Source organism: Rhodamnia argentea, chromosome 5 (genome assembly GCF_020921035.1).
Source record: "Rhodamnia argentea isolate NSW1041297 chromosome 5, ASM2092103v1, whole genome shotgun sequence".
NCBI lineage: Eukaryota > Viridiplantae > Streptophyta > Magnoliopsida > Myrtales > Myrtaceae > Rhodamnia > Rhodamnia argentea.
The window spans coordinates 6,374,693-6,399,925 of record NC_063154.1 but is presented as its reverse complement, the minus strand read 5'-3'; the positions used below and the strand labels follow the sequence as shown (position 1 = coordinate 6,399,925).

The 25,233-nt window shown below is 40.8% G+C and overlaps 4 protein-coding genes across 4 annotated transcripts; 2 read left to right on the top strand and 2 right to left on the bottom strand.

Annotated features, from left to right (window-relative positions):
- Positions 1-3,004: 3,004 nt before the first annotated feature.
- LOC115753008 (ninja-family protein AFP3-like) lies at positions 3,005-6,037 on the top strand. Its single transcript, XM_030691477.2, has 2 exons — positions 3,005-4,105; positions 5,440-6,037. The coding sequence occupies exons 1-2, from the start codon at positions 3,331-3,333 to the stop codon at positions 5,859-5,861; spliced, it is 1,197 nt and encodes a 398-aa protein (XP_030547337.1). The 5' UTR covers positions 3,005-3,330; the 3' UTR covers positions 5,862-6,037.
- Positions 6,038-7,836: 1,799 nt separating this feature from the next.
- On the top strand, positions 7,837-9,892 carry LOC115754349 (glycerophosphodiester phosphodiesterase GDPD6-like). The gene is made up of 8 exons (XM_030693349.2): positions 7,837-8,016; positions 8,102-8,289; positions 8,438-8,621; positions 8,716-8,790; positions 8,905-9,014; positions 9,115-9,333; positions 9,419-9,574; positions 9,671-9,892. Exons 1-8 carry the CDS (start codon positions 7,992-7,994, stop codon positions 9,890-9,892), a joined length of 1,179 nt encoding a protein of 392 aa, XP_030549209.1. The 5' UTR covers positions 7,837-7,991.
- Positions 9,893-10,411: 519 nt separating this feature from the next.
- On the bottom strand, positions 10,412-13,534 carry LOC125315074. Its single transcript, XM_048279037.1, has 5 exons — positions 13,330-13,534; positions 13,153-13,234; positions 11,571-12,568; positions 10,770-11,167; positions 10,412-10,659 (listed from the first exon to the last, which is right to left on the bottom strand). Exons 3-5 carry the CDS (start codon positions 12,530-12,532, stop codon positions 10,412-10,414), a joined length of 1,608 nt encoding a protein of 535 aa, XP_048134994.1. The 5' UTR covers positions 12,533-12,568; positions 13,153-13,234; positions 13,330-13,534.
- Positions 13,535-14,386: 852 nt separating this feature from the next.
- LOC115751752 (probable inactive purple acid phosphatase 1) lies at positions 14,387-21,066 on the bottom strand. Its single transcript, XM_030689737.2, is given in 14 exon segments — positions 14,387-14,840; positions 14,842-14,982; positions 16,195-16,504; positions 16,607-16,732; positions 16,937-17,142; positions 17,674-17,806; positions 18,488-18,569; positions 18,921-19,050; positions 19,243-19,335; positions 19,612-19,734; positions 19,817-19,883; positions 20,012-20,103; positions 20,338-20,691; positions 20,766-21,066. Coding segments are annotated over 13 exon segments (1,860 nt in total). The 5' UTR covers positions 20,530-20,691; positions 20,766-21,066; the 3' UTR covers positions 14,387-14,675.
- Positions 21,067-25,233: the final 4,167 nt, after the last annotated feature.

Here is a 25,233-nt window from a genome sequence, read left to right as displayed (position 1 = left end):
CTGGACTCTTGGTGGTGCTTTTATTGGCTGTAATCATGACTTTTGAGGTTGCAAGGAGCTTCTTACAATGATCTTACCAATTTTACATGGGCTAAACCTCCCAAAAACATGACTATGAGTGACTTCACAAGGTGGTGCCAATCTTGGATGGCTGTGCACTCATGAATCCCTCAAAAAGGTATCTCCTATTTAACACGAAACATTGGATATTACAAGATTCTTTACTTAAAAGACTCGACATACTTGTTAGTTTTAAATTATATGTTGCTTCCCTCCGTTATTTGATATATGGTATCAGTTTTGTAATGAGCCTAATGCATTCATACCCCACAATTTTATTGGACGGACCCTACTCTTATATCATCCGTAATGACTTGATCCGTTTCTCATAGGTTAAGCTTCCAAAATGAGTACTCTGAGCACCCATGTAAGGTGCTATCCGTATGAAACTAGTGTTCACGTATATATCGGTCGGGATGAAATCTATAATCCGATAGGGGACCCGAAGATGCTATACTTATCTACCACCGTAACAATCTAGACATCATTGACGTTGGAGTAGGAAATATATCCCACTCTTCACATCATCCATTGGCTTTGCTAACATTGTAAGCGGTTTTATTCGAGGTTTACAATCAGAATAATATTTCCCCATTCTAATTGAAACTCACTTGTCTTGACACTCTTTTAAAAAGCGCTGCGTTAGTTTAAAGTTGCAACCTATCTTGACATCTAATAACGTGGGATAAAAAATACACCCAATCCCGAGCACATGGAAATTCTGATCAATAGCAATGAGACCTTGTCACTTGAACAGCCAACCCTAGATTTTTCCCTCTCCTTTCTCTCTTTTCTTCACACACTTTCTTCTTCAATCTCCATGGAAGGGAGGGTTTAAGCTAGATCTCTCCATCCCCTCCCCCTTTTCTTAGGCCACTTTGAATTTCTATTTCATTTTCTCACTTTTCTCTTGTTTGGGAACTTTTCTCTTTCGATTTAGTTTAGATCCGAAAGCTTTTCTCTCCCATTTTTGGAGAGATTTCTATTTGATCTAGTTTAGATTTGGGATTTTCTGCGTGTATGTTTTTAGGGTTTCACTCTCTCGAGTTTCGTTGGTGAATAAGTTCAATTTTGAATGAGATCATAGGAGTTTCGTGAAGGTTTCGCTCTCACAAGTGTCAAATCTATGCTCGTTTTACGTTTTTACTCCGTTCACTGATGATATTGGGAACGCCGAATCTAGACGTGCACCGCCGAAAGGTAAAGTCATAGGAACGGATGGAGTTCTCGGTGTATGCTCGTTACTAAATACAAATTCGGTGATCGGCCGATGCTTATGGTATGAAAAAGTCATAGAGGTGATCATTGAGCGTGTGACCCATAACCTTATTTTGATGGTTTATCTTGTTATTTGGGTCTTATTTGTCCGGGTTTTATTTTGATTTGCAGCTAAACTGCGATGTTTCTCTTGTATTTCGAGAAAGTGAATGAAATGAAATGTTATTTTGACAAAAAAAAAAACAAAGAAATTCTAATTGATACTTGATCGTCGATTTTTGAAGCACGAATCATGAACAGCATTGACACCATGGCGGTCAAATTGACATGAGACTTGGAACGTGGCTTTTTGCCGATCGAAAGGCGAAGTTGCTTATAATAATCCAATCTTAATTTGGAATTGGATAAGTGGGTAGCAGCAAAGATTAACCTAAAAGCAAAGCAAAGCCCAAAACCAAAAAGAAGAAGAACAAATCCAGAGAACAATTAATCAAATCGATCGCCCTTGTCCCACCATTTCGATTTATTAAATTTTCCAACACCTTTCTTGAGGGCACAAGAAAAATGGGAATATTTTCCGTGCTGCCCCACGCCATCAATTTTGATTATTCAGAAGCTTCCTTCTTAAAAAAAAAAAAGGACCTAATTGAATCATCGTATTTCCATTTTAACCGATCGTCATCATTCATTCACCAACTTGAGATTGAGAATCTTCGCAAATTTTGTTGATTTTATTCAGCAATCAAAGATTTGGTGGCCCTCATTTAGGAAAGGAAAAAGAAAGTTTAATCAATAACGTATCGATCAACTTGCACAATATTATTTTCCAAATCAACAGCCCTCGTATTCTATGTTGGACGGTCCGAAAATTTCTTGGAATCGCCCAACACTTGCAATCATTTATTCAAATCTCAAGTGGGGACCAAGTTGAGCTAGTGGACACTTAAATCATCTCTTTTTCTTTACGACAGCAACTGAACCCAACACCCCACGGAAACAACTTGCAACGTATTTTATGTCAGGTGAGAGAAAAAAAAAAAGGGGACATGAACCCAAATCGAAATTAAAAAAAAAATATAAAAGACCGAATTTAAAAGATTGGGAAACTCCGAGGGAATTCAAGTATAGAAATTTATTAGTCATGTCGTGTGGGTCTAAATTCTAGATGATAATACGAAAATTTTCTCGATTCGGACACGACATAATCTCGTTTTCCAAGTAAATGACAACCATCATGGCGAATTATATTGAAATTTGGCTTAAAAATCGAGGTGTTGGCGAATTGGCTTGCCTATGCTCGTTCGATTGCGCCGCGAACCGGGTGGGGCTTGAGTAGCCGGAGCGACCCGTGCCGGTGATGACGTCAGCTGCGCTAGAGGACAAACCAAGCCGCAGCTTCTTTTCGTCCGGGGCCAAGCTCATCTGGACACGTGGCTCTCCCCACTAATCCCCGTAGAAGACAGCGACGCGTGGCCTGTTTCCCCAGCCTGGTGCATTGTCGACACGTGTCTCCGCGTAGGCAACTTGTTGGGTATAGAGAGAGAAAGAGAGAGGCGCCAAAAAGACACTGCCACTCGGGAAACAGTGCCTCGATCCGGCCACGTGTCGCTCCGATCCTCCTTCCCGACATCCACTTGGGGGTCTCCTCGCGGGCCTCCGCAGGGGCATTTTCGGTAGTTGGGCCACCACCCTCCCTCCTCCTTCCGTCTTCTCTCTGATACATACTCTCTTTCTCTCTGTTTTCATATCATAATTTTTCTTTCTCAGAACGAGAAAAGGAAGGGAAAATTCATCAAATTCGCTGATTTCCCCCTTCCCTCTTTCATTTTCCTTCTCCTTCCGTCGTGAGAGGAGCAGATGCAATTTGGAGGTTGAGTCGGGAAGAATTAGATTTATATCGAAGTTTCGCGATGTGGGTACTGTTGAATCAGATCGAGAAGTTGTTTTTCCTTCGCATCGAGGCTGATAGTTGCTGAAACTGTCCAATTCTCGACAGGAAAGAAGGACAAGAGTCACTTGAATCTTCGATTTTTTTTTCTTCTGGGAAAAGAAATGGAGAGGTGCTCAAGGTCAAGGGATCTGCTGCAGAAGTTCACGTGTTCAAGTAGTGGCGTGCACCGACCAGAGTACAGGACACCCAACGAAGAAACGGAGGAGCTCGAGCTGAATCTCGGGCTGTCTCTTGGAGGCAAGTTCGGCGTCGACAAGAGCTCCAGCAAGTTGTTCCGGTCGTCGTCGTTAGCTGGGGCAATGACCCTTTTGGGCGAAGAGGACAACCCCACGACCTTGCCTTCTGTGCCGTACCCGTCTCTCATGAGGACCTCCTCATTGCCCACGGAGACAGAGGAGGAGTGGAGGAAGAGGAAGGAAATGCAGACGCTGCGGCGGATGGAGGCGAAGAGGAGGCGGTTGGAGAGGCAGAGGAGCTTGAGGACCGACAGGGAAGGTGGCTGTGACGAAGAGAGGCCCGAAATCGAGGGGAAATTGGGGTTGACTTCGAGGGATAAGCATCAGTTTTTGGTGGCTAATGGGGTGTGCCATGTACGAGAAATCAAATCGTACACAAGTGACGGAATCCTCCAACGCCCTGAAAATGCCATGAGGTGTTACAACAGTGAGGTGCCGCCTTTTGGGCTGGCCGGTTGGGCCGAAGCAGCCAAACAGGCCCTAATTTTTGCCGGGGTTGATGTGGGGATCAAAGGGAAGTGCGGGGCATCCGCCGGCGGCGGTGGAGGTGGCAGCGGATCGGCAGTTTCAGGGGTGGAGGCACAAGGAAAGATCTCATTAGATAGGTCAGAATCAGATATTAGAACTGCTTTTATTCAAGGTAATGTGATGATTTTTTCCTTCTTTGTTTCTGCTGGATCTGTTATCTTCATTGCAAGTTAAGAATATCTGTCAGGGGTTACTGTCTGGAGTGCTCACTTGCCAATGTCTATTTAAGTCCTCCTATCAACCAATGTTGAATGATTTAGATTACATATGTATTCATATGATAAGGAAATTGAGCTCGAGAACCATCGGTGTGGGCAGTATGGTCAAATGGGCAAGACATTTGTGGTTAGGACTGCCAATAGATCTCCCTCTCATTGTCTCTTGCACGTTTCAGGCAATGAGTGAGCATGCTACTGGCTGTTGTAGCTACAATGCATGTAATTGATACATGTACCTTATGATGGCAAGTGTGAGCAAACCTCATTCAAAATAACGAAGTTGTTTAGTTTAGCTAATCCCGTTCCTGGGGCACGAGTCATTTTGATGAAGTTATCTTCCACGGTAATGCTTTCAGTCTTCTGCAACTATGCCTGAAGATCAGCGAGAGTTGCCCTGGCTTCGACTGATTTTCATTTGATAACCATGAGATGAATGCTCTCTCAGCAGGAGTGATATTCATGTCTAGTACTGCCTTCTGTTGATGTGGCTTCAGAAGGGAACACTGCTGAACTAGAATTCATCTGGGCTGAGCCTTATGTGGATGTGGACTTTCTAGCCTAATAGTACTGTCCCTCTTGTGATGTGTAGGTAAAGAATTGGTAAAAGTTGGTTCAAACATCGTCAAGTATGATCCATCTGAATTGAGCTGAATTCACTTGGAGAAATTAATACAGGAAGATAACTTTGGTAGGGGGAACTTAGAATCCTTTTTTTCTTGTTTCTGGGTGAGGAGGCATATTATTCATGAAATGATCTTTGCAAAATCTTCTTCCCATTTGTGAATCACGCAGGTCCCACTTCACTTGCATAATAGTTAGGTCTCTCATATTTTGATCTTTGGTCGAGAAGCGCTAGGACTGTAAAATTGACCCACTTAGTTCCTGACTCGTGTTGCTCGTTTGCTTAAATTAAGCTGTCTGGACAAATCTATTCGGTGCATGGCTGGTTTAGAACAGAGTTGATTAAGTTTAAGCAAAAACAAGAAAAATGGAATTAGCTAATTTTTATTTGTATCTTTTGGTTATAGGATAGTTTGTGGCGTTTCAACTATCTGGACATAAGAAATCATCCTCTCATTTGCTTGCAACCTCTGCAGCTGCAAAGAGCCTACATTCATGAATTATATGTCTTCATCTTGTGTGGTAGCCAATGGGTGATAATATCTAATTCTCGTCCAATTTTGGAAGCTCATGGAGTCATCCTAACTTTTGTCCTTTCTATCCCCAGGTTCGAGCAGTTGCAGGGACGACAACGGCTCCGTCGTTAACCAGCACCTGCAAGAACCAAACAATAAACTGGTGCGTACACTCACGTCTATGGTGGATGAGAATCTGAGCGATACTCTAATGAGAGCAGAGAGACAGAGTCCGACTAAGAAATCCAATTCGGTGAATAATGCTGGAAAAGATTTCGTGGCGAACGCAACAGTTGACATGCCCTGGGTTTTCACGCGCGGCGACAGTCCAGACGGGAAGAGAATAGAAGGCATACTGTATAAGTACGGGAAGGGAGAGGAAGTCCGGATAGTGTGTGTGTGCCATGGGAATTTCCTCTCACCCGCGGAGTTTGTCAAGCACGCCGGCGGAGGTGATGTCGCTAACCCTCGAAGGCACATATTTATCAGCACAAACCCTGTTTTTTCTCAGTGATAGTATTAGTAGCTCTGTCGCCCCCGGAAGATGTAGCGGGGACAGACCTGGAAGGGATAGAGGTTTGTCAGAAATTTTCTTGTTTTCTCTCTGGGATCTTTTGAATTCTTAGATTGGCTTTCCCATTCTTCATCTAAATAGATCAATACAAGTCTGCGATGCCCTCTTTCCCTGGATGATCAGTCAGGCGTGCAATGACACAAAAGAAATTCCACCTTGGTGACTGAAACTTGTTTCTAATTTCAGTTTATCCCCAGGGCGTTCGAATTGTATCGCTTTACCTAGTCAGGTGACGCATTGCCGCGCGTATGAACGAGCCAAGCTCGGATATTAATGAACTCTATAGAAGAGTTATATGTTGCTTTCAAAAGCATCTGTAACTCCGGAATATGAGTATGTGACTTAGGCGAAATTCGGGTTTAATCTCCAAGTCCATTTAGAAATAATATTTCGTGTTCGTAATAGTAAATTTAAAAAAACTCTCTTCTTTTGCTCTATTTATACTCTTTTTTATACGCCTTTATCGTGTGGGATTGAACGACTGTTAGGATCAGAATCGCAACACTTATTGGCTTGCTTGCTTGCTACTGATTTTTCATAATAGTAAATTTAAAAAGCTCTCTTCTTTTTGTGTGGAACGTAGAAGAGTTGGTTGAACTAGCTGCGAGGGTGGGAATTTATGATATGAAAAGATAATCTCTATTTCTAATAAATATGGAAAAAAAAAATGTAGAACCTAGAAAAGAAACCAAAAATTATAACAAGTACTAGTCTTAGAATCTAGTTGGACATGCTTCTTTGCCAATGGGTTACTCTTGTCTCTTGCGTCTCACTGTGGTACCAATCGGTTCGGCAAGACTCGCACCCGACTCGGGTCCATATCCAAATGTTACTATTTTTCATTATTCAAATCAAATCAATTCTAAAAATTAGAAATCAACAAACAAAAGAAAAAGTAAGTAGATCTAGCCCATTTAATCATGACTATATCTACTACACATTCCAATTGACTGAGCCTAATTCTAATTGTTTTGTTATGAAGCAAATATCCACTTTACCGCTTTTCTTTCGGTCTTAGAAAAAAGACACATGATTCAGGATAGAAAGAAAAAAAGGTTATTGCAAAGTTTTTGTCCGAATTATGAATCGAATCAAACCGAGGGATTCCTTAAGTACAAATTGTAGGTCACATCAACAGAAAAGAAATTGGATGTGTCGAATCCTCATGCAACTCGGGTCAGAGTGTAAGCTAGTGATGCTTTTGACTACTGGACTCTCACTATCTAGGGTGCAGCATATTCAAGACATACTCTGGAGTTCTCTATTAACATGTATATTCGAGAAATGGATTCGTGCCGGAGTGTACCCGCCTTTACTAAAGTCGAGGGCGGCCGCCGGTCACATAAACTGCTCAAGAAAAAAAAAAAGGAAAAAGAAACATTGGCAGGCGGGGATTAAGCAAATAAACGCTTGTTACGATCGCAATCACTGGTGTTGGAATAAGTTGCATGCACATGTCCGTCCATATTTGCCTATGGTCAAGGTCTCAAGTTCCGTCATTGTTATTATGAAGTTGCGTTTGGAATGACGATGAAAAAAGGATAAGATGGAAAATGCAAAAGAATAGGACTATAACTAATTTATGTTCTTACTTCCCCTATTTCGGTAACATCCGAAATTGAATTTTCTCCTGAAGAGAACAGAATAAGATCGTACGATTCAAATGATTCAACAGAAGATGGTTAATCTGGTACGTATTATCTGGCCACTTCAAAAAGTGAAGAGGGAAGTAGATGATGGATAATGATGGTAAACGACGGTAGACGACGACGTCTTGATCTGAAAACCACCAAAAGCACAAGCCGTTTGATTTGGGAGAAGCTGAAAATCCACATTATCCGGAGAGAGAGGAAACCGAAAAGAATTGAAAATCTGATTTCTTTGGATTGACTGTAACAAACTACCGATCTTTTTTCAGGAGTGACCAAATCTTGAAAAGTTCGAACGCAGATTTTTAGTCAAAACCAAATAACAGAAAGCAAATCTCCAACCCTTTATAAGGCTAACACCAAGAGAAAGAGAAAGGAAAACTAGGAAGTCCAAAAGTAGCTGCAGAGAGCACTTCGCAAGATGAAGAGGAACATGGCCTTTATCAGTAAAAAAAAAAACTTTCTTTTGCATTTCTTTTGGTTCCAATGTTTTGACTTTTTCTCTTTGCTGAATCGTGTGTTCATTCGTAGGTTGTGTGGTTTTTACGATCACGTTAGCAGCGCTTGTCAGCGTAAGCGCCGGAAGGGCCTTGATGTATCCTCTACCAAGCAGCGTCCCTCAGGCTGAGAAAAAACCCATGCAGACATTTCGCGCGTACAACGTCGCGCATCGAGGATCGAACGGGGAGCTTCCAGAAGAAACGGCACCAGCATACATGGTGAAGTCTCAGCTTTTGGATTAGCAGCTTTCGTCCTTTTGCCTTTTGGTTTCCTATGGCAATTGTTTCCAACTGAATTATTAGGAATTATTAGGAAAATGGTGGTTTTTTTATTTCCCATTAAAATTAAGTACTCTCTACATGACAGAGAGCTATCGCAGAGGGAGCAGATTTTATAGAATCAGATATCCAGGCCACCAAGGATGGAGTTTTGGTCTGTATGCACGACGTGACGTTGGATGCTACGACCGATGTTGCAGATCGTAAAGAGTTTGCCGATCGAAAAACCACATATGAAGTTCAATGGGTCAATACCACCGGATGGTTCGTTGGTACGGCCAAATTTGGCTCTATCTATTTTGCTTTTATCGAGTTCATATATTTTATTTTTATAGCTATTTCATATTTACTATATTTACTGTGCAGTTGACTTCACCCTGAAAGAATTAAAAACATTGAGAGCAAAGCAACGATTTGATTTCCGTGATCAGCAATACAATGGTTTGTTCTCATGTTTTCGGTCGAGTCTCATGACTTTGTAAATGGCAATCAAGGAATTCCTGTTTCTAGCCCTATCTTATCTGTTGTCAAAAGCTGTTTATTTATGACTTTCAGGAAAGTTCCCGCCGATTACATTTGAAGAGTTCATCTCAATTGCGCTCGATGCGAAAAGAACTGTCGGAATATATCCAGAGATAAAGAATCCAGTTTTTGTTAACAAACACGTACGTTATTTCTATTTCTTTTTTTTTGAGTTACAATATTTTATTGGTATTTTATTTGCAAGCAAAACTGGAAACTCATATTTGTTATTTGTTAAAACAGGTCAAGTGGTCTGACGGAAAGAAGCTCGAAGATAGATTTGTGGAGACTCTACAGAAATTTGGATACAAGGGCCAATATCTGTCGAAAGACTGGCTCAAGCAACCTTGCTTCATCCAGAGCTTTGCGCCTAGTTCACTTGTGTATATCTCCAATCAAACGGACCTGCCGAAAGTTTTCTTGATTGATGATGTGACCATACGAACAGAGGACACTAATCAGGTTTGATTTCAAAATCCTTTTGATCTTTTTTTTTTAAGCCAAATTCTATCCAAAATTCACACAACAAAGAATTTGTATTTTGCAGACATACAACGAAATCACCTCGGATAGCTATTTTAACTACATCAAAGATTATGTGATGGCAATAGGACCATGGAAGGACACTGTTGTTCCTCCGGAGGATAATTACCTGGAGAAATCGACGGATCTCATAGCGAAAGCACATGCCCTTGGCATGCAGGTGAGTTTTTGGCCGCTAGAACATATTGAATGACACTAACCTTGGTTATGCATGTACTGTACATGATTGAATGGGAATTCTGGTTTTTCACTGCAGGTGCACCCTTACACGTACCGCAACGAGAATTCGTTCCTGCACTTCAACTTCCATCAGGATCCGTACGTCGAGTATGATTACTGGATAAACAGGAGGGGAGTGGATGGGCTCTTCACAGATTTCACGGGCAGCCTGCACAGATATCAAGAATGGACATCCTCCTCGGAGAAGCAGCTGTTGCAAAAGATTGCGTCTATGGTTTCGTCCAGGGATAGATCATAAATATTCCATTTTGTTCGCCCAAAACCAGGTCGTGCTCTTTTTTGTTAGGATTGGTAGGTGGTAATTTTGACGTACTTTTGATGGCACTATCGTATATTTGAATAATTTTTGGGCTATCTCATTTCTATTTATTACTTTGTTCTGTTTTCTGATACCTACTATCAATACTCGTTTCAAGGTAAAATGCCTATACAAGAAAGAAAAAAAAAACAAAAACAAACGGTGGTCGAGTAAGAATGAAATGTTGGAGAGACAGAAGGAAAGGTAAAATGGTATAACATGTTCTAAACTTTGTCTTGTGAAATATCAAACACTTAATTCTTGTTTTCGTCTCGCCATACCGAAATTTACATCAAAAAAATATCTTCCATTAGACTTCGCCCATAAGGATTACTAAAAATTGAACATGTCGGTAAATGGTTCCAATTTATCGGTAAAATGGGAAAATTTAAGAGTTTACTTTTTTTTGTGTGTGTGTGTGTAATACGGGCCAGTCCATGTAAGGTGATTAAAAACTGGTTAAGAACAACAAAAGACTCTTAAGAACGCAAAAAATTTAGCAACAGAGTCGAAGATGACAGCAACAATCGCAAGAGTTACAAGAACAGCAAGGGCGGCAAGAATGGCAAGAGCTGCAAGGGCGGCAAGAATGGCAAGAATAGCAAGAGCAACAAGCGCGATCACTGGCGGTCGAGCTGGGAGTCGTCTCTGTAGCAGAAGGCTGCTGATACAGTCCCCGAGCATCCGGTTTCTCCGTGTCCGACAATCTGCACAAGTTAACGCAGACGTTAGAATCCACGGAGAAAAACATGTGGTTTCATCTAATTCGGCGAAGCAGACGAATGAGAAATTTGCTTCACTAAACCTATAAAATTGCCTGTCAAGGTGAAATGACTAACAAAAAGGTAAGAGGAGAGAGGATCATACATGGTAGATGAACAACAACAAAACCGTTTTCGGCTACAGTTCCAATGGTAGCAGAACGCACAGCTACACTTAGGACAATGACAGCTCGGACAATTACAGTGGCAACTCGGCCACTTACAACAGTGGCAACTCGGCCATTTACAGGAGCAGCTCGGCCACTTACAACAGTGGCAACTCGGCCATTTACAGAAGCAGCTCGGCCATTTATAGAAGCAGCATGTCCACTTACGGCAGCAGGATGCCAGACTACAGTTCGAACAGTAGCACGACGGCCACACACACTTCTTTCTCCGACACACACACATTTTCCTCATCCACCTAGGTTTCGGACATGAACTCTTCTTCTTTCTGCAGCCAAACCACATGAAGGGTACACATTCTTAACCATCGTCAACTAGTTTTCTGAATTGAAATGCCGATTGAGAGATGCTTGAAAGAGCAGGTTATGCATCATCGGTAAACAGAACAGGCAGCCAAGTTCTCACGGATGCAACCATACATAAAATGATCACATGGAATAAGCTTTGTTGCCAGTTTCTTTATTCACAAGCAAACAGAATCGTTTACCTTTTATGAATAAAGTAGAACTTAGAGGTGCTTGCTTATAAGGAGTCCTTCAAAGATCAACGCATTTCGAGTTCTTGGGGAATCCATATACAAGACATGTTCAGTTTTGTTTGTTCATAAAAGTACTTGAGCAAATAATGACATCAACTATATATTCATCTGCTCAAAGTTAGTATCGACTTACATGGGGAAAGAGAAAGATGGGGCGCTCATTCTGCTTTCATTGGAAAGGCAAGAGGAACCCCAGGTCGCCATGGGAGAATTTGCCGTTTCCTCGTGTGCGTTGTTCTCATTTTCCTTCTGTACGGCCTCTGTAAATTCCACGCTCTTGGTATTTGCTGCGGGGGTCTTGTCCATGTTGACGATTTGGTCAAGCGATGCCACCTCTTGCAGAGGTGGCGGGCTGATGCTAATGGGCTCGTCGAACTTCAGCAAATCGGTGGTGGGCGTAGTTACATGGTCTCTTGAGAAGCTGTTGTTCCCTATGTGTATGCTAAAGAGCGACTCATTGGAAGCAATGCTCCATTCAACAGGAGTTGAAGGTTTGCTCCTTTCGAATACGGTAGACGGAATCCTATAAGGGTTGTACCCGCCTGATCGGTCCATCACCTGGATTGCAGGAGACTGTGTCGGCGACATACTATGATGTAGTGACTCGTGCGTGATGTCGGACATGGGCGACGTCGATGCGGCACCTGAGGAGGACTCCGAGTCACGTTCTGCTTTTGAAGATACCTTAACCGCTTCCTTTTCTTTCCGCAACCTCGATGGACAATACTCATCATGTCCCGGAGAAGGAGCAATACCATCTGTTTTGGGCTTAATTAATTCACCTGCCTCTACTTGGAAGCGATCGACTAATGATGATGAAGATGAAGACAGGGAAGTGATAGACCCTGATTTTCTCTTGGACAGTGCCGACAGATCACGTCCAGGACTCGAGGCATCAAAATTTCCTGTCGACCGATTACTGCTACTACTTCTGCTCCTATTGTTACTCTTCGGACTGTTTTTGCCACTACCAATCCTACCGGTTTTATCCCTATCTAATGCAGACGTCGACTGCTCGCCGCTTTGACTCCCATCAAGATTCTCTGAATGCATCCTCAGAGGCTCAGCACTTTCACCCTTGAATCCCTTGTCCATTGCTGGAGGACTTTCAACTTTTAATTCCTAAGTAACCTAGTAAAAAGAAGATGAGGAATAACAATCTGTATTATCTTCACTGCCATGTTCAATAATCCAGGAATTGCAAAGATATACGCTGTGAATTTTCTGCAATTGTGAGACGAATAGGAGATGATTAGACAATTACGAAAGCGCATCAAATGCTGATCGGTGTAGAATACTGAATGCATTTCAAGGAGAAAGGAATAAGATGAGTCAAGTGCGTTATGTAGACTAGTTATGCATCTTTCATGTGGACATGAGTGAAGGAAGTAATCATCAGAATCTCAGAAGCGACGTCGGCGAAGAAGAATAAAGCATTCGTTTCCCTTAGCTTAAAAGTTCTAAACTCCTATTAATGATAAGGTCAATCACTAGCGCGTAAAGAACAAGAAACACCAATTCAGCTAAAGCCGGATTGCGAAAGCATCCTCCAGTTTTCACGTTTTACTACATCCTGATACATAGATGCTCATTTAATGAGTGCACATCTTCATTAATTTGGTCCTGCCGACATATGCTTATATTACCTGCCATAGAACCGAGAACGAATGCAAATATACAGGAGAGCAGTACAGGTAACACGGGAAACTTCAAACCTTGAAATCAAGCAGTGTCCTGATGCCAATCCTAAAGCGTCTTGCGAGCAAGAAAACATAACTCCCTGGGAGCGATCGGCTCCTAGAATCAATGGCTTCACGTCAGCCGACCTAATCAACCATCCAGATGAAAAAAAACGCAAAAGGAAAAGGGATGGTTGTATAAGTAATAATGACCGTTTCTTGTGATGATTGCACCGCCGGAACCTCTATCAGCGACGGCTTCTTCTATCGGGAAGGCCAGATGTGCAGATAATTGTAAATGTAAGACAAAAAGCGCCGAGAAAACAATTGTAATCAGATGAAACAAATCGATGTCCCTTGAATTTCTCCTCCTTTTGTTGCTTCGATTGTTTAACCCCGATTGCATCCGTAAAACTGGGTAGGATCCGATCAATCCAACGCGCGAAAACTGAAAGTAAAAACGAAGGGAGCTACTGCAGGTTGCAATCAGGCAGACAATGATGTAAGGCAGGGAGACACCTTCGGTGGGTCATCAGGTTTGTTACTAACCAACCATCTCCTGTCTCTCTCGCGCGCACAACGTTGTTAGGTCTATGTTTTCCGGGTATAACTGTCTGACAAAATCTAACGACCCACCCTCGAGCAATATAATCAACCAAGCTTTGCTAAACTGCTTCTTGCATGGACAGCAACAAATGATATCGGCCAAAAAAAGCTTTTCTGTATGTCCAGTATCGCGATGAAGTTTGTCAAGATTTTTTTACGGTGTCCTAACATTGCTCTTGCATTATATTGAGGTTGAATGCTGCAAGCTTGTCAAATATCAATGCAGGCCGCAATTTAATGACAACCTCATGTGGTGAATCTTTTATCCTCTTTTTTTTTTAAATGTTTACTATTTTTGAGCGGTTATTAAGTGTCTTTATAGTTTGCCATTGATGGTTTTGTGATTGCAATCCATGCACTTCATGTCGAGAATGGATTTACCAGGCACAGAAAGTGTTATCGTTTGAGAATGGCACAGATTTTTCAACCAGGTTACTCCGTCGAGATTACAAAACCTTTGCCTCGAGAAGATATATACCCGATTAGACGTGTAATCTAAGAGTTTAGGGACAAGAACTAATCCATTTGCACGTCGATGTCAGTCCAAAGCACTGGAATATTGAATTTGTAACATCTCTCACTCGCACTTGATAAGATAATCCAATGATCTCTCGATCGTGGGTGTGACTCGTGAATAAACGGATTGCTTGACAAGCAAAAGTACTTGGGCAGGTCCCAGCCTGTATTAATAGGGTCAAGATATCACCATTTGGGTATGACTTTGTAGTAGACACGCATCATTGACATTATCCTACTGATTTCGGAGTCGATATATCAACACGGACGGTGCAACAGCCTAGAGAAACAACGTCAGAGAGGAAAATATAAGGCTTTATGTGATGCTTTACAGAAATAAACAGGAGGAGAAGAAGTTGCGCAGCACAAAACCTCGTGATACAAGGATGACAAACTCCGATAGCCATTTGGCTATCCATCTGCCTTACGTTTCTGAGTTACGATGCCAGTGTTGTGCTTGGACAACTATCAACTGTGCAAGCCAAGATGTCTCTGTAATCCCTACTGATTCTGAAAGAGTCGTAAACTTTCCCATCGCTGCTCTTCTTGTACTCGAATAATAGGTTCGAATGATCGAATGCAGTTAGCTTTACGAACCCGTAAATCATAGTCTCTGAACAAGCTCCATTTTGTTCGGAGAGTAGTGAACTCCGCAAGGCTTGCTCCACCACCACCAGCCACGACATGTATAGTTCCATTCAGGGTTCCTTTGTAGTAGTTTTTCTCTTCATTTGTGCAGACATTCTGTAGACAAAATCAAAAAGGAGGACCAGGATTTAGAAGCCTAAAATTTTTAGATGGAAGTCCCGTGACAAGCCAAGCCTTTTTATGTCGGGAGAAGCAATACACAAGATGCGACCAGCACATACATGCACATGTTTTGGTCAAAGAGCATCCAAAGATTTGAAATAGAAAAAGAAAACTCCATCTTCCTCAAGTTTCGTCAGGGCTCAACTAAGAACAATCAATTTGGATTCTCAGTCTCAGCTACCTGAACTAAGCTAATCTACCCAGAGACATGGATCATCTTTCAGAACAACCACTATGCGGGTTGACGACTTCCACTTAAACAGTGTATACCAAATGGTGACCATTTTTTAGACTAACAGTGAAATCAACAGCAAAATAATACTAACATATTGAACAAGTTAAGCAAGGTAACGAAAAATTATCACTTCTGAAAACAATTAAATTGCTAATATAATTTCATCTTCTGTGAAATGTATGCCATCAGATACAAAATTATAGCTTCTTTTGCTGAGAAAATCAGGTTTTTCATAGCAAAGATGATTAAGATAATGTTCAATTTATTGCAAGAAAATGAAATGTTAGACTAGCCATCTTAGAAGAAATTGACATGACATCCAAGTGACTTTGCGGAAAATAAATTCCAGGAAAATGTTATCCGGATTTTCCAGCTTTCGTTTTACGGAATATAGATGAGTCAAGGAAAACATTTTCATCTTTCCTCCTTCTATTTCTTCACCTTATCTCCTTTTTTAAATATTTTTCCTTTTCTTTTTAATTATTTTCGTTTTTCTTTTCTTTTGTTTTATTTTTTCCTTCTTCCTCGGCAGGGAGTTGGCCATGGGATGGCTGGGGCCCAAGGCCGGTGAGCTCAAGCCTCGCTGACCTGTGGCAAGGCTCGAGCTCGCCTGCGGCCGGTCGCCGGCCACAGCGGCAAGGGAAAAAAAAGAAAAATAAAATAAAAGAAACAATAAAAAGAAACATTATTAAAATTAGTACTCGGTAGGAAAATCAATCCGATTTTCCATGCTGAACGGCAAAAAAAATTTCCAGTTCAATTTCAAGTTATTGCTGAACATCAAAAATATTGTCATTTTCTTAAAAAATGATTTTGGGGAAAATATTTTCTAGAAACACCTCATTTTCTGCGAAACAATTTGAGCCATAGATAAGATGCAGCTCCACTACAGAGTAAAGTCACAGGTATACCTGGTAAATAGGACAAGTCCTTTCATAATTATGAACATGGCCATAGACGGCAATGTCAACCTTGTACTTCTGCCAAAGTTTTTGAAGGCTCTCCCTGCCCATTGGTTCTTCAAACGATCCTTCCACAGCATAAAAGTCAGCAGATGAATAACCCAAAACCCGATGTGCAAGGAAAATCAGCCATGGTTGTTTTTGTCTATCAACAGATGCTAGACAGTGCTCAATGAACTCGTATTGCTCTGTTCCCTCCCTCCAGTCATGTTCTGTATCAGCAATGCAGAATCTGAACATGCCATAATCAGTGGAGTACCTAGATCAAGCAAAGACCAACATTCAGAAAAGCCTGGGATTTTTTTAGACAAGGGTAAAAAGCTACATTCGCAAATCACGATGCGCTCTTTCTCATCCTTACCAAAACTTAGCCCCGTTCTCTGCAGGAACATAAAACATTGTTTCGGCCAAGACACCACATTCACCTCCTGAGTCTGTATTTTCATAAAAGGATCCAGTTCCAGGCCAATCTCGTTCATGATTACCACTGAAAACCAAAACTAGTAAGAAGTCCCACTAGAAAAAGAGGGATGACTCCGGGATCCAGATTGTAATATCGACAGATAAATTAATTCCTAAACATAACTGCCCAGACCGAAAGCTGTAAACAATCAGGAAAACTGCAATTTCATCATTAGCCAAGCCTCTATGCCAAAAGGAGGAGGGAGGAGGAGGAAAAACCAAAACAAACCTCGCAATCATGTAAGGAACACTTGAGGCAATTGGCTCAACCTGCGCTGTAAACTGATCCCACTGCGAAATATATCCATTTGCATAGCATATATCTCCAATGTGAAACACTATATCAATGTTCTTCAAGTCCTTAACAAGCTGATAGGTGGTATTAAGAGAGCCACGCTGGAAATTGTTGTACTCATTTGAGCCATCTGCTTCGTCCTGCAATGTGCAATTGTAGTCTATCATCCTGACAACAGCGACAGAGATAAGCAGGGTGCTTGTCAAACATATTAGAATTACAGATTCAGTTAGCCCAATTATCAAGGTTCTATAAACAGATCACCGAAGATAAGAGAGATAATGTCCTTCCAGACACAACAAAACAACATAAGGAATTGCCCAGGTAACTGAAAATCTAGAGTCTCGAATTGCCACCTAAAGCAGAAGAGTTTGCTGCTGAGTACGTATCTTATAGGGCTTACTAATAAGCGAAGGAGTTTTACAGATGATTCCTTTAAGCATGGAGGTTTTTTTGGCAAGTTAAGCAACAGCATGTAATTAATGAATATTCAGAAAATGAGATCGCCCAATTAATTTCCTTCACCAAAGTCAAATTTCTTATATCCTTAGTCAAGAATATGACTATATATGGTGTCTTCCATGCTAGAAGCCAATACCAGAAAATCCCATAAATAAGAGAAAGGGATAAAATGTGGATAATATGCGCTGCTCATTCAAGAGAGATCAAACCTTTCCCATGTCCCCAAAAATGACAACGCGTTGCAAGCTACTTTGACCAGGATATGGAGATGCTCTGAAGCGGTATTTCTGGCTCCAAATATAACTACCATTCAATAGCCTATGCCCCAACTGGTAATAATACCTAGATTATCAGTAAAAGTAATAGTCAGGTACAAATTGAAATTAATATAGCTAGAAAATCGCATTAAATTCAAATAATCAATGCAAAACCATTAATCATGACAAGTAAACTCTAAGGCATATACAGCAAATAATCCATGATTCTCACAACTACGAAGCATTCGGTAAGAAGGCCGATTCGATGTATTATCATGTTGAAGAACAAAGCTGATTCAGGATTCAACTAATAACCACTCTCTGTCTCCCTCCCTCCGTCTCCGCCCCCCCCTTTTCCCCTTCTTCTCTCCCCTCCCCCTCCTTTTCTCAGGAGGAGAAAAATCTTCTTGATCCAATACAAATGCAATAAAACTCCCTCTAATTCCCAGTGATATTCACTCAGCATCACAAGCAGAGTAGAGAGGGACAAATCCTGACTGTTTAAGACATCTCACCTCACAATAGAAAAGGAAAGGAACTCACGCAGCCAACTTACTTAAGGTGGCAAGGAGTTTCTTATAAAAGTTATGCGGAGATGAACTCATTTAATTGTTCAAACTAAGAGCTTGATCGACTTAAATTCTCATCAATACCTAAATAACAGCATAGCGGGTAATGAATAAAAATTGGTATCTTGGCTTAACATAATTCTAAAGAGTCTAGCGTAAAACCGTAAATCTGTAGAAGTAATAAAATACACACTTACACAGAGTTGGGCCATAATTCTTTCAAGAAACTGGTGTGGATGAATCCCGGATCACGCCATCCTACTGTCCTTGCAGGTGCTCCTGAAAATTTGGATTTCCTAAGAGAATTATAATTCGTGAAACATCAAGAAGTCTATTTCTAAGTTCAAACCATGGCTGGAATTTTGAATGAGCGGGCCTGCGAATCACTGTGTCAGTACGGTCCAATTACTAAAGATGACTACCAATGGTTTAAGTCAAAATTCTACCTTTGTGTGCATTGATTTGGAACCAAAAGTTTAGGATCATCAAGATGAGGACCCCAGACAGGCCTTTAAAGAACTTTCAGTTGAACTCATAGCATGATGCACCTCAAACTGGTGCTTGAATGATGCAGAGAATTGTCATGCATTACAATTCATTCCAACAATGTTAAAAAAAGAGTTTACTCACCACACATGCTACTACGGTCAAAGGTCAATGTTCCAGCCGGAGAACGCATTTTTCCTCCACTTTGAGGACCCCACTCAACAAATGGCTCTGCTTCAGCTATTCCATATCCACTTGTCCATGTTACAGTCATCTGATATCACATTGCCAAACACATATTATCCTAGGAATTGGTGTTTGTAGAAAAAACAGGAAAATACATGTGCAAGCAGAGGCTGCTTAGCGTAAAAGCAGAAGCTTATTCATTAAGCAATTGCACTGCCAATATTTGAAAGAACCCTAAAATGTGCTAAACATTTTCTACATGAAACAGTATTAGACATACTTCATTCCATTCTTTTCCTTGAGCTAGGCGAGGATAAACTGGAGCCTTTGGATTTGCAAATGCAACCGCATTTGATACTGCAACCAGTTTTGGCTGTGGTGCATCCAACATCACAAGAGACAAAAGAGAAACGCAAGTGAAAAAGTCGAAAAAGTCGAGGAAAAAGCTAGCTACTGAGATGGCGCAAACTTCAGGGACAAAATAATAAATTAAGATCAACTTCAACATTCGGCAGATATCTGTTAGGATACATGAAATATCATCCGAACTTGATAGCTCGTACATCTTGCTTCAACTGGAGCAGCTGATTCAGGCCAAAACCAGTCATGGACTCAGTATGCAAGTAATAAAAAAACATAGAGCACTTACATTTAATATACCACCAGAAAAAAGTGCGAATGAAAAATCTGATCTCTGGTTGATCAACTGAAACTTTAGGGACCCTTTTCCCGTACTTATATATGCAGGGCTTGAGTAATTCGCATATTGATACTGCAAGGGAGTACAAACAATAGTTGAAGCCACAAATCACAGAAGATAATCTGAGAGTGAACACAAGGAGTGCGACACTAACCTTGATCGGTGCTGAACATAGATCAGGCGGAAGAACTTTCGGATTTTCAGGTGAACAGGTGGAAGCACTGCACAGTAGCAAAATAGAATTGAACGTCAAGAAAACAGTATCCTTATCTTAACGGTCAACCAAAAGAAAAATAAAAAAACACAAGCCCTGCATCAGGAATGCCGCAATGCAGAGCGATCTAATCACCTGAAATTCGCAGGAGAAAATACTCCAATCCAGTCATCAACCGATGGGTTCGGAGAGCCATACTCCAATGATAACCACTCCGTATTTTGCCCCTAAAACAGTTAATGTAGCTTGCGTCAACCTCGACCCCCGCTTTCGTTTTTCACAATTATGGTTGACCCAAGTCTTGAATACACAGTAAGAAAAATCTGGTAAAGCACTTCAAGGACCCGAGTGAACGACGAAGCCTAGCATCCTAGGATATACAGCATCAGCTATTTCGTTAAGTTTGGTGGAACAGCCAGAGCATCGAGCTCAACAAGAAGAACAAGCAATCGAAGCCTTACCGTTGCTCCGAGAACTGAAGGAGACGCCTTGATGCTCGCTCTTCCATCAAGAGCAAAGACCGTCTCGTGAACGGCGATCCTAGCCAGAGGCTGGTCACCATGTGACCTCACTCGCTCGACCAAGCTCGCAACCAACGCCAAAGCAGCCAACGAAGCCCATCCCACAACTCTCATACCTCTCCCCATCCGCATTCAAACACCCAGTCCGACAAACAGAGAGCTGAAAAAAGGCGCAGCGAAAGGCAAGACGATGACTTGCTCCTTGACACGAAGGTGGGTCACAATGGCGTGCTGGCAAAAAGTCGGATGAAGGAATCTTAAAGCCGCAAAACGACGGAATCGACAGCGCCTCCACTGCACAAAAAGTCGATTTCCACGCCCAAAAAAAAAAATACAAAAAAGGAGGGAGACGGAGAGAGGGAGAAAACCAGTTGATGTGAGGCGCGACGTAGTGTGGAATCGATTTTCATTTTTCTCAGTCGTTGCAGATGAATGCGCGCGCTGGTTGCGGTTCGATGGGAATCGGAATATTCCGGCGGACAATTCGATTCGATTCGGGCCGAAATCGCTCGACAAATTTGAATACCGAATCAGAGACTATCTATATTTGCGTCGACAGGCGGGCACGCGCGCCGTCTTCGGCGACCGACGACGCCGGATCCTGGTCGGGTTTCCGCCAACAAAGTACGCTCTATTGATCAGCTGACGGATCATGCTCCCGCGTCATCGCCTTCCCTGTGTAAAAGCTCTGAGAATCTTCGTTCGATATATTTCCTTTTTTTTTTTTTTTAAACTTTCCATTAAAAAGAAGAAATCGTGAAAAAAAAAGCAGAAAAAAAAAACATAAGTTTCGGACATTTATTAGCAAAATCCTATGTTTCGTTGAGCTAAGGTTGCCAGTTGCTATTAATACGAAATTTATTGATAAAGGAACAAAAAAGAAAAAGGCAGTCGCTAGTCTCTACCTCATTAATGAGGCACGATAAGTACCAATTAACCCCTCGTCAATTGTGAGTTATAATTTTTGACCCAAAAAAAAAAATTTGTGAGTTTACAAATTCACATTAATTTGGGTTATTTGTCACGACATTTCATTTTGATAGATGTTGCAACATAATATTTATTGACCGTGCTGAAGCTCGATTATTTGAGTTCGTTCTGGCATTATTCGTGACTCTCGCTCGAAGATGCGAGACAATGCCGGAACGGTGTTCTTGAGAACGGCATCCCGTGGCTTTATTCGAGCTCGAAGTTTGAACCCAATTCGGATCTTATTTATTACTTCAATTGCTAGTAAGTAAAGTAAAAAAACATAAAAAAAAAATTGCAATAACCAGGGAAAAAAAAGGAAAGAAAGGAAAATGAAAAAAATAAACAATTCCAACAAATTTAAAAATTTGCAAAAATCATAGCATCATCATTATTCCTCGCTTGTATCAGATAAATCAATTGAGAACGTGTTTTGCCTATTTCACCGCACATGCATAAACAGAGTAAGCGATCACATTGACATACGCGGAAAAACAAAGGACGGACGATGAGAAAATCGAAAGGTATAATGACACAAAATATCCTTAAATTTTGGCTCAATATGTGATGTAGTTTTCAAATTTTATCTCAATATATAATGCCGTCCTTGAACTTTTAACTTATTCAATATGATATCCGGAATGTATGAAAATGTTCAATGTTGTCCTTGAATTTAAATTAATAAAAGGACAATATTAAACATCTTCATACATTCCATTAACTATATTGAATATGTAACAAAAGTTTAGGGATCATATTGAATAAATTAGAAAATCAGATACGATATTGCACAGTAAGTAAAATTTCATGGACCACATTGCACGTTAAATCAAATATCATTGACCATTAATGTCATTTACCCAAATTGAAAAGTGACATAACCAAATGCATAAAAGATTAGGGAATACATTTCTAAGAGCTTTTTTTACTTTATTATCATGTCACAACCGATGAATTGCGGGCGAGTAAGATAGACCGATCGAATTGAGAACCATGTGGACTAGTTCTCGATTCCATAAAATTGAAATCGGTGATAATCGGTTCGGTTACCGGTCCCAGGGGAGAACAGGACCGTCCGAACCGGATCGATTATTTTTTATCGTTTCTTGTATATCTTAAAAGTAGACCAAATAATCCACCGATTAATTTTTATTTCTTAAATACAAACCTATTTAACCATTATGTTAAAATTAAAATTCTTATTACTCACGTCTACTAATAATCCATTAGTTTTAGTGGACCATCCGTCCGGTTCCCGGTTCTTAGGTAGAACTAAACCGGATTAGGAACCGATCATCCCTAGCGCTTAACACAAGCAAGTACAACGATCTCGAAGGACTCTGCCTTTTTTTTTTCTTTTGCGAGAAAAATGTGTTATGACCATCCTAAAATTACAAACTGGTAGAGAATGCATCACGCGACCAACGAAAATCACCTGCAATATGAGGAAACTTGTTCTGCCATATACTTGACCAACACGCTTCTGCTGCAATTTGTCTGGATGAAGGCAAGGCAAGGGTCAACGTAGGTCCTTCAATTTATATTAAGATTCAATTACACTTTTGTGATAACTTTTGGTACTTTCAATACATTTATCCCAAAAAATAAATAAGCTTACTTTTTTCTTTTTATGGTTTGCCTTATCTCTAACTTTTATCTCTCTGACTTTTGCTTTGCTTTTTTATGAGGGCAAGAGTCGAACCCCGCACCTGTGATACTAGTATCTCCTGATCCCTTTTACCAATAGGACCACATCCCTATTGGCAAATAACCTCATTGTTTTTTTTTTTTTTTTTGAAAGAAAAATTTTCATTTCACATAAAAGAGAAATATATAAATTCAAGACAAAACCAATCCCAACAACTTACAATCCAATGCAAGTCTGAAAAATCAATGAACTTAGTGCATCCTACAAAAACTCGCTCATTCCATAAGAACGGATTTGTCATAGCATCATAGTATCACCAGTGACCAATCACATAAACTTGCATCATCATGTCAGCTTATTTGCCAGTCACGTCGGGTCTTCCACTCAATTGAAAGCTTTGAAACAAATATTAGTGAGGGGCACACGCTAAGGATCTTCTCTCTAATAATTACAGCTTTGTCAAAAGACGGTACGTGTCTAGGTTCGGCATCCCCAGTACCATTACCATGTAAAGATAACAACAGCACCCAAAGGTTGAAAGAGTACAAATGATGCCTTATAAATCCCAGATCTATATCTAGATCGGGATAGAAGAGCACCTAAATTGAGAATTAAGATACCAGTTGATTAGAAAATTTCAGATATACCCACCATTGAACACCGTGGGAGAGGAGGTTCGAAGACTTGCAGAACGCTCGACTTTCGAGAGCAAACATCTAAAGCCAAAGCGAGCGAGCATACTCGGAGAAAGCGAATTCTTTCGAGATGCTAGCGCTTCAATATTTAGAACTCACAAGGATAAAATTTTCCTCTTTAGTGGAGAAAGTCAACATCGTCTACCGCAAAATCAACAAAAAAGCTTGAAGGAGTCTTGAAGGTAGAGGTGGCAAAATGGATCTAGAACCACATTTGACCCATATTCAATGGCGGTGGGTCATAAATGGATTGCTTATGTTTTAAAAATTGGTCATAAATGGGTTAATTAGAAACTTAATAGGTCATAAATGGATTTTAAATGAGTCATAAATAGGTTTTGTAAATACTTTAAAGTAATTTCAAAATTTCACCATTTTTTTATATTAAACTTTTTTCTTTTCTTCTTTTTTTCTTTTTCTACTTGGGCTGCCACTGGTTGACGACGGCCACCGGCAAGCCCGAGCTCTTGCCCGAGGCTGAACTGAGTTTGATCGAGTGAGAAAAGATCGAGTATGCTGATTTTGTACACATAAAAGAGAGTCGAGACGAGTCGGGCTCGAGTATGTCAAGTTCCGCATAAAATCGGGTTCGAGCAAGGGAAAAAAAATACCCTATTGAGTTTCGGGCTTCGAGTTTAATAGTTTGACAATATGCCGGCTCGATTGCATCCTTAGAGGTTATGAGGAAATTTCGATAAAAGAATTTTTTTTCCTTCTTTCTTTCTCAGTAATGCGTTTCTTATATATCTATCTGTAAGCACATAAAGAATATTTACTTCTTCTTCCCTCGATAGCATCCTAACAATATCATAAAACCAGTCATTCCATTTCCAACCATTTATCTTCTTTTTGTTTCGTAATTATTTGAATCCGTTATTTTTCTTTTTAATCACCCCTGTCAAATATAGTTCTACTCCATTCGCGGTGAGCTTCGACTCGTTGGGCGGCGGATCCGCCGCCATCGAGTACGCGAGGACACTCATCAACATGGGCTCCGCAGGAACGTACATGGCCTCGGAGTTGTTGGGCTCGGCCGTGTCGAAAATATCGGTCGAACCAGACACCCCGAGCTTCAGCAAGGCCCGGGAGAAGAGCCCGTTCACGGTGACCGTGACGGGAAGCAAGATGCCAGCGAGCACGAACGCACTCAGGCGCCAACTCGTGGCGAAGAAGGGAGGAAGAAGGGAAAAATAAAGATACAAGGAAAAAGAAAATGGAAATTTTTATATTTTTTAGAGGTTATAAAAATTATCCATAATGATTCAGGAATATATATTTTTTCAAAAACTTATAAGAAATGAATTTTCCTAAATATGGTTAAATATTGAAATATTTTAATAATATTGGTCGGGTCAGGTAAATGGATCATAAAATTTGTACCGTATGAAAATGGATCCAATCATGCCAAGGTTCCAAATTTGATCGTTCAGATTCTCTGTTTATTCAAATTCTAGAAAATCTGGCGAACCTAAATAAACAGACAAGCCCAAACCCATAACAATTCATGACCAAAAACAATGGTCG